Below are 10,093 nucleotides of genomic sequence, written 5' to 3' on the forward strand. Positions count from 1 at the left end.
AATAAAAGGTGTTTTGAGAATGTGTGAGTCAGAATGTGAGATTGGGTGTGGACAGACACAGAGGTGCACACTCACTCAGTCATTACACACAGGACCGAACACATAAACTTACGCCTGGCGGAGATAAAAAGCCGCCAGAGGCGGCTAAATCTCGCTCTGTCTGATGAGTCTACATCCAGTGATGCTTCAAGCTAAAAGCTAGCATCAGCATGCTAACATGCTCACATGACGATGTTTGCATGCTGATGTTAAGCAAGTATAATGATTACCATGTTCACCATGCTAGTTTAGCGTGGCAGCATGCTAACATTTACTAAGCACTACAGCTGAGACTGAGGGGAATGTCAGTTTGGCAGGTAGTTGGTCATAAACCGGTATTGGACAAATTTAAACAGCTCGGTAACGAACAGAGCTTACGGAAATAAGCAGCCTAATAAATAAGCCTGAAGGCGGGGGAGAGTAACTTGAACACCGGTCGAAAATGGCAGCAAAGTATGTTTAACGTATTTGTAAGAATTTAGAATTTATGTGTTAAGTTAGCTAACTTTGTGTTGCTAATAGCCAATTAAGTCAATGTTATATCATTACGGTCCAGCGGCGTTGTAATTTATTGCCTTGCCTACTTTTCTGTTCAGCTCTCTCGCTGCTTTGATGGTGTCTGCTTAATAAAGTGCACGGAAAACAAATCACATTTTGGCATGACTTGATTTTTTCTTTGGGGAGAAACTTTGCAAAGAGTGTGTTTGCGTGAATGCTGAGCAGAAAAGGAAAATCTAGAGATCACATGTGACATGTTGTCCGTGCCAAAGACAGTCTGCATACAGTCAATGTATCAATCAGGAGTATCAAGGTCTAACCAGGATCTTAAAACATGTGCCTTTACTGTTCAGCCTGCTGGTTATCCTCTCCTTCCTCCTCATGCTGTTGGAGTGACAGCACACCATGGTCGTGCTGTGAGGAGCCATTCAGGCCTCGCGGCCTCCACGGCACAGGCGTGAAAATCGGCTACATTTAATCAGCCACGGTGGAGGATTTAAAGAAAGGGATCAAGAGAGCTTTGTCTTAATGGATTGGCTACAGTTTAGGGATCCAGTACACAGAGTTATACCTAGTTAAAAGCACCACTTGCTAACAATATAACTCAAACCACATGGCACTTCCCTGAAACTTACTTGGCTTGGATCTTTATTTCACATTACGAAATGCAAAATATGTTTGTCCTCGAGTATTTTTCTGTGTTATGCCTCGGCATTAGAGAGCCGATCTTGATTGATTCTTCACTTCATCATTTTATTCATATTCAAAAAAACAGAAAATTAGGGAATAAGTCAGCTTTTGTGTATTTGGAAGTACATCAAATGACCCACACATACAGTGGGACAATTCTTTCCGTCTGTCTGTACATTAAAATTTCAAGCTTACGGCCATGGCAATTTTTACCAATACAGTGAGGCCATACAAAACAGGCGACATTCAGAAAAGGGCCAGTGCAGTCAAACACAGCACTAAATCAAGTGGCTTGACACATGCCAGTTTGCCACAGCGCCTGAATGGAAAAGGAAAGTTGTGGAGGCGTTGGGGTGATCGGCATTGCTCAGCTACTGCACAAGAGGCCTTTTCAGACCGCTGCAACACTGATTACATTGTGTGAAGGCCAGTCAAAGGGGAAAATGACGAGAGCAGTCATGCTGGACACACACAATGCACAAATGGCAGCGGTCAGATGGTGGAGGAGAGAGATTTTAGAAACGCATTTTGGGAGACGGGGTCAGACGTATGGGGAAACTCTCAGTACATCACGGAGAGGCACGTAAACAACTTAATATCTGAGTTAGTTTGATTCCAGAAGTGAGGTAAAATATCACAGCTTCTAATGGTTTACAAGTACAGGGATAAAACAGAGCGGTCCTGTGTCCTAAATGTTCGTGTCCTATTATGTTAGATTTTTAAGATTTACATAAACAGACAAAACGCGTTTTAATTGTTCTAAAAAACAGATTAAAGGTGCTTTAAGTTTTGTAGCAATTTGGGAAAGAAATACTGAGGATCTTCTGAGTGTATCCTCTTAGAAACGCCACCTAAAACACATTGAACAGCTGAAGTTGTTTGTCGGTCTTTTGACTAACTATATCTGAACTTCCCTTATTTCCTCCTCAGAGACATTTAACGGGTGAATTCACCCAAATTACAAGTTTACCTTGAGTGGTTTCTAGCCATGAATATAGTTTTTGTTTTATTTGAGATGAAGGCATAAGTACACTTCAAACGAAGTACTTGTCGGATGATCAAACAGCATTTGAAACCTTCTCCGCTCCCACACCTTTCCGCCAGACCAGTTTTAACTTGTAACTTGTAACTTTTGTAATGAAACCGTCAATCTGACAAGCCTGCCCACTTCCTGTAGTAATTAGCCAGATGTGTGGATGTGACAAATGTGCGTAAGATTAATACTTCTTCAAGCTCTCATCTTTCAGTCTTCACACAACTTTTTATGACACAATGCATGTTTACAACAGAGTACCACACCATGAATGTCCGAAAGTGTGCGCTGTTATCTCCATTTATATGATTCATCTTGTCTTGCCCCACTTTGTGATTACAGGTTATTTTAGCCTCATTCAGAACAAGTAGAAGCACTTTTGCTTCTAGATGTGGACAGACGGCACTGGTTCGTTTTTAAGATGACTCTGGCCTTCATCTCTGAGATTACTGCCACCACCCCAATGAAATGGTATATGAATGAAATTTGAAATGTGTGGTGCTCACAGCATTGAACCATGGCATTCAAAACATTCAACTGGAGTCTGTCTTTCCAGTAACAAATGTATTGTTAACCAACAGACCTCAATATGAACAGCTTTCATTAGAATACTTTCTAATGAAAGCTGTCCAAGAGTGTTCCGTTACAGGGACACACGATTTGATAATGGAGAAGTTACTTCTTCCACTCGCCTCCATTGTATTTCTATTGATCTCAAATATTTCAAAACTTGGGCAAATAAAACCAAAACTAAAAACACAACCAAATACCACAAGATGAAAGATTTGAGGGAGAATTTTGGTCAATATTTCTATTTGAAGTCTGAAATAAAATGTGTAGAGCTCTGAATCTGAATGAAAGCTGAGCCAACACAAATTGATCAAATGTGTCAAACAACCGTCACTGCCAATAACGAGGAACTTACATCAGTTACACGAGATTATCAGGTCATATTTTCTTACTGCCGCATCACAGCCTTTTGGGACGGTAGTTGAGATGGAGATTTTGAGGCAGGTGAGAGTCCAAACACAAGAAATGTTATTTAAAGAGACGGAAAAGCACAAACAGACACCACATAAAAACAGAGTCAGGGGGCAAATGACAGAAACACATGGCTGTGACCCTCTCTTTGACTCTCTATCCCGTCTCTTCCTCCCTGTTGATGAGGACAATGATGAGGATTGTGAAGATGATGACGGTAATGATAACAAGTTCTGTGTGCATGATGTGCATTTCTATGTGTACGAACGTATATTTAGAACTTCCATGACATGGCCAGGGATCATGAAAGAGTGCAAACGAGTCATTGATGGATCGGATGGAGCAGTCTAAACGTGAGGCTTGACCTCCCTGCCCCCCCTTCTTACTCCACGGCTGTTTGAGCAGAGCGTTCGGATCAGGACAGAATCTCAGGCCTTAATGGAGGCAACTCATTTCTGGTCCGTATCTTTGATGCTGTGCCCGTTAACAATGCGTCCTTTCTGCGACTGGGTAAGAATTGTCCAGCAGGGTTCCTGCGAGAGGGGAAAATGAACGGGGGATTAGCCGGACTAATGGCCCCAACTTGTCGTTGATGTTAATTAGCATTAATAAGGACCCCCTTCTTTTAGCGGGTTGGATTGAAAGGCGGAGGCGAGCTGCTGGTGTTTTTGCAAATGTCCTGGCTCATGTTTGTGCACACAAATTCTCAGGCACGCGTTTTCGCACTCGCACGCACAAGCCAGGGCACTTTCTCGTTAATTTCAGCATCTCGTTGGTGCTCGCACTCGTCCGCTGATGGCTTCCTTCTGTTTGTTCTGTGCTCGTTGTCAGAGGCCATTTCCTCTCGCCACAATGACTCCCTTTCACTGGGTTTGATCTTTGTAGCTATTCAGCCTCCTCATTTCCAGTGGTCAAGAGAAGAAACCACCATTCCCCTCCCCCTCCCCCATGCGCGTGTTTGCAGATGTACACAAACACAGAGAGGGAATGATCAGTGTGACCAGCGAAGCCGGGAATCGACCCTGATCTCCACTTAGCCAGTCGCCCCCCATTTAATGTCTCTCTGTAGGGCGTAGGTTTGCATATGGGCGTACCAAGTTCTCTAATACGCCCTCGAGCCTGCGAGACAAGATGCTGTCATCTAATTGGCTGAAGTGGCAGAGTCAGAAACACTCCGTGGATCGTGACTTGCAGAAAGAGAGCTGGCAGCAGTCTGACACGGACCTGAAGCCAGGAGTTGTAGACAGCGTACCAAGTGGAGACAAACAGACGTCGGAGGTAAAGTTGAATATTTTTACTGCTGCCAAGACTCCAGATTCTTTTCACAGCAAAGCCTCAAATATTAGTAGACGGTGTATCGGATTATCTAATTAAATGCATGAATCTTATTTCACACCTCACTGGCACCTTTAAAAGGTACTCGAAGACACTTTACATGATAAAAACATAAACAATATAAGCAATTACAATATAAACAAGATAATGTTCTATATATCTTAACGAAATGAAATGAAGGATTAATTAAATGATTGAGCAACTCTGGGACTTCCTCTTACAGACAGACAAAGAAATAATTAGAAACCATACGGATATTAGATTAAAAAAATACAGAGCAGAAAATGAAAGAAGTGAAAGATGTATCCGCCCCAATTTACCACAACATCAAGAAGAAGAGCTTGAGACCAGACGACTGCAGAGGACAACAGCGATCTCAGCGTTCATCTCTGTAGTGTTCAGTAAATGCTGTTACACATGTTTGTTAATCAATAACCCAGTTGAATAAAGTTCTGCTTCGCCTTGAATAAACTAAAGACAGAGGTGGGTGTGGCTCATATTAAGAGATGAAAGCAAAACCAAACTTAACGCAGTGAATTGTACATATTGAAGTTTGGTCACACAAGGTTATTCACTCAGTGCTATTTATTAATAGTATTTCAGTTTGTTTCATAATTATCATTTTATTAACATTTTGTCTCCACAGGTAATATCTGAAGACAGTTGTAGACAGCGTACCAAGCGGAGACAAACGGATGTCGGAACTAAGGTAAAGTTTGAATATTTTTGCTGCAGCAAAACCTCAAATTAGTTTGTGGCTTGTGTGTGTAAACCATATGGTACAAACAATGAATAGACGCTGCCGTATTTACGTCTAGATGACGTGATTCTGAGTGTTGGTGGAGCTGCTACAATGTTAGCATAGCCTAGCACCGACCCATCCAAGCTCCATTGATAAGACAAGTAGCCTACAAATCGGCATCATTACGTAGTTATTTCGGAGTCCCTTTTTGTCGGTTTATTGCCGTTAAATCACAGCCAAATCAGTGTATTTTGTGTTCATACAGCTGTAGTAAACAGCGCCCTGTGGCTTGATAGACACAGTGAATACACTTCGATAAAATCCACAGAGCTCCTCTGGACAATGTTATGAACCAGACATGACGGCGTTTAGTTTCCCGGGATATCTGTGACTTCCACAACACGTACTAAGCAGAAATTGAGGTTATTTTTTCCATGGTTAATGGCGGACAGTTGAACGGCTGCCACGCCCCCTCTCCGGCGCGTCCAGCGCGAATGAACAAAAATAGTCCCTGGCAAGACCGGCAGCGCGAATTTTTTAATTTTTTAAAATTTTATTTAATTTAATTATACTATATTGATCCCGGAAGGGGAAATTTGTCCCTGCATTTGACCCATCCCAGTATATAGGGAGCAGTGTGGTGCAATGATGTGGCGAATGATTCGCGCCACGTTTGGTGTGAACCCGGCATTAGGTCGTACTGATTTCTCTGCCTCCGCCATGTGTTTCAGAACAACATTACGGGTCTCTCCGATGGTCTTTCCTCTACCTCTGCTCTTTTTTATTTTTTTGTTCCGCGCTCAACTCAACTTTTTTTTTTTTATACTCAAACATCTCCGCGATTTATTGAGTGGCGTAATAATCGCGCGACACAATGAATCGATAATGAAATTCGTTGCCAACTCTTTTAATAATCGAATTTTATCAATTCGTTGTTGCAGCCCTAGTTCTCCACACATACACCTACCTTTTTATGAGGGCTTTGATTCAGTCAAAATCAAATGCATATTAAAGATGTGTTATTTGTTATATGTCACAATAGACATTTACATACATGAAGTGTTTTTATTTGCACTTAATGCAGATAAAATATAAATAATTATTTAATCATAATAATCACTTAATGAACTATTGTCCTGCAGTCAGTTGTCAAGTAACTTTATACCCTCCCTCATGGGCGGATTATGAGACAATATGGCCCTTCTACATAGGAGCAAGACACACGGACTTCATGATTGTTTAGCCTCTTTTTCTTGTTGTGTTGATGTTTCTTTGTGGTCATTTTGAGTCTTCCTGTTTGGTTTAGTGTCTGTAGCGGACCCCAGCCGGATAATGGTGACGCGTACTGATGTTTCCAGAGGCCTTTATTCATGTTCAATCGTCATCCTTATTTTGATGAACACAAATTTACCTTTCTCTCCTTATGACCTTTCTCCAGAAGACACCGTAAGAGCTACAGAACAGATCAAACATAAATGAGCTCTTACGAGTTTAAACATTCAGAAAATGACATTTAAATATACATGTGAGCATTAATCAAACACTTTCTTTCATGTATACTTCTCAAAAGCATATGTTAAACCAAAATCTAGCATTAGCTTGTAATTACAGTTTAGTCATTTAGCTATACCTGTTAAGCTAACATCAGCATCTAGTTGAAACAGTAATATATCAAACACACAATGAACACAATAAACACAATACCTTGTTCCCGTTCCAGCTAGGTGCTTAGCCGTTAATTAGGAAACTCTTATTTCAGAAGAATATATTTTATTTTAACACTTTTCCTTCAGTCTCCACAGTCAATTTTCGTAATTTTCTTTATGCGAAGTCAAGTTACAATACTCTGACTTACAAAATACACTTACAAAATAAAAGCTAGCAGGAAGTGATTAACTTAGGTAACTTGCAAAGTAAAAGGTTTGTAGGAAATATTCACAGAACCTCTTAAGAGTCCTTTACAGTGTCTTTTTGAGTAGCATTTTGTATGTGAAGGCCAGTGAGGCCCATTCAGTAATCCATCTGCCCTCCTTTAAACAAAAAGACCCTCCCCCTTTCCCCTAACTGAGATTAGTCTACATGTTACAGAGAGAACCTGCAGAGGGCTTTGTGCCAGTACATCAAAGATACCCTCAGCCATATTGACACAGTGATAGGATTCTGTGAGAGTCTCTCTATATGGACGGATGCAAGGAAGACAGAGCGGACAAAGATGAGAAAAGTCACCGATCAACAAGAGCTGTCTGCTGTGCTGGAGGACACTCGGGGAGGTCTGGAGAAGCTCGACTGCTTCCTGGATGCAGTGGAGAATCTGGCGGTCACCTCACTCCATGTGTTCACGGTGGAGAACCCGGTGTTACATCTGCCAGAAGGGATCAGACCTGAACATGTTTGGGGTGTCATCTTTGCTGCACGTATAATCTGCCCTCTCCTCCTCGAGTTTAAAAGAGATGCAAGTGTCTTCCTTCCCAAACTTGAGAATGTGGAAGTGCTGTCATATCAGCTGAACAAATACATTCAGACCACCCAGAACATCTGTACGACGTTAAAGAAAAGGTAAAGAGACATTTCACCAACAACACATTTTGTTTTCATATTTATATTTCAATTTATAGCAACCGTGTCTTTCACAGCTTCCTCAGTGACTTTTGCCTGAAGATGAATGACGAAACGCTGGTGGACCTCGATGTGGATTTGTCAGAAGATGAAATGCAAAGAATGCTTTGTCACATTAATCAGCTCAAGGAAATCCGGTAAGCATCTCCCATGTATAGGTTGGTTCTATTCAAGTTTTTCGCCAAAACTAAATTTTACAAGATTACATTTTATCACATCATGATAACATCATAATTTACCTTCGTCCAATACTAATTTTTTTCTGAATGGAGCATGAACGCACCATAATTGAACTAAAAGGAACCTCAGTATGTTATAATAACAGGTGATTACTGTTGCTGCAAACGTTACTCGCTCTCCTCCCTATTCTAGATGAAACCCTTGGAATATAAAAGGGTTCTCAGTAGAACCCCCTGAATGGGTTCTGAACACCACCATGGACACATTTGAAACTTATTTGTGATAACAGCAAACATAATCCACAACTAAATACATTTCCCTTAAAACATCAGTCACACCACAGTTTCTTTGTATGGGGAAGTCATTTTTAGGAGACCAGGCTAGTCTGAAAGGGTTCCAGTGGGAACCTTTATAAAAGGTTCTACCAGGAACCAAACAGGGTTCTCCTATGAGGACAAATCAAAGAGCCCTTAGCACCTTCACTTTTCAGACTGTGGCATCATAGGTATAGACCACAACTGTAGTCGTAGTCTGAGCATTAACTGTGCAGCTGCAGCTGTGTGCTCACAGCCAGTGAATGTATACTGGTGGAGCTCAGCCTGTTGAAAGGAGTAATGAGCAATGAGCCATGAATGTCTGGTCAAAATGTCAAATCCGAAAATATCAACCTGTTGCTGGCGCTAAAGGAACAGTCAGAGGATCACCAAAGTCATAACGATTCATCCACTGGAGACCATGAACATCTTTACCGAATGTCATGACAATCCATCCAATAGTTGTGGAGGACCGGTCGACTGACCGGCCAACATTGCCATCCACAGACCCGTGCTGCTAGCAATAAACACTAACACAGGTGTAGTATGTTGTAGTTCAGACCACAGTGATGATATGGAGTTGTACTCAAACACAGAATATTTTCATATTGATAACTTTGTAGCGAACCAGTGTACGTGCACACTAACGTGAATCTAGACAAGGGGTCTCCCAGTAGTTTTCATCCTCCAACTTTGATACTGACATCATGTCAGTCTGCAACAAGTTCAGTGTAGTTACTTAAAAAATACAAGCTGGTGCAACATCATCAATGTCTTTTGAAGAGAGACTGAAAAGTAAAAAAATTACCAAATATCAATGATTTGTTAAAGGCGTTTATTTATATATATATAAGCTATTCTTTCGAAAATCTATACATTTTCTTTTTTATGTTGTGTCTCTCCTCTTCCCCAGGGACTACCAGCCCTTCCGCATGGTGTTCTTGTTCCAGGAAGTGTCATGTTCTGACTTCATCAGTGAGTTCAACAAGCGAAGGCCCAGGATGCTTCAGTCTCTGGAAGACCTGGAGGAGAATGCTGTTCAGCTAGACAGGATGAATAAGGGGGCAAAGATCTCTAGTGTGGCAGGCAGCTCAGTGGGGGCAGCTGGAAGTGTGCTTGCCATCGCTGGTTTGGTATTAATTCCTGTAACAGCTGGTCTTTCTCTAGTTCTGACAATGACTGGGATGGGGATGGGAATTACCAGCGGAGTCAACGGTGCGGTCACCACTGCCACAGAGATTGGCGTAAACTGTAAACATCAAAACAAAGCCAGTGAGATCTTCCAGAGCTTCATGGAGGATGTGCAGAGCATCCAGGATTGTCTGAGAGAGGTGTCCTTTCAACCAGCTCTTAACAGTCAATTGAAAGCAGAATATGACAAGGTATTCTCTCAGCTGGGGCCAGTTGCACATGGCATTAATTCACTTATTACAGAAATCTCTGCTTTAAAGTCACTGCAGAAAGCAAAAGCACTACGTAGCATTTCCAGGGTGTCGTCAGAAATACCATATATTGGTCAGGCAGTAGTCAAGGGGTCCCTTGCCCTCTCAAACACAGCCAGGAAATTTAACATTGGGCTCAATGCTCTCTTCCTTGGCATGGATATCTTCTTCATCATTAAAGACAGCATCAGTCTGGCCAAAGGCAGCGAGACTGAAGTCTCAC

The 10,093-nt window shown here is 41.7% G+C and overlaps 1 protein-coding gene across 1 annotated transcript; it reads left to right on the forward strand.

Moving 5' to 3' along the window:
• Window positions 1-716: 716 nt before the first annotated feature.
• On the forward strand, window positions 717-10,089 carry LOC116377534 (apolipoprotein L3-like; the record flags this gene model as incomplete). Its single annotated transcript, XM_031839181.1, has 5 exons — window positions 717-4,519; window positions 5,223-5,285; window positions 7,407-7,874; window positions 7,952-8,071; window positions 9,342-10,089. Coding segments are annotated over exons 2-5 (1,350 nt in total), but the record flags the coding sequence as incomplete, so codon positions are not given.
• Between the last annotated feature and the right edge of the window lie 4 nt (window positions 10,090-10,093).

This window comes from Anarrhichthys ocellatus, unplaced genomic scaffold (assembly GCF_004355925.1).
Source record: "Anarrhichthys ocellatus isolate YVR2014 unplaced genomic scaffold, GSC_Weel_1.0 scaffold1378, whole genome shotgun sequence".
In the NCBI taxonomy this organism is placed as follows: domain Eukaryota; kingdom Metazoa; phylum Chordata; class Actinopteri; order Perciformes; family Anarhichadidae; genus Anarrhichthys; species Anarrhichthys ocellatus.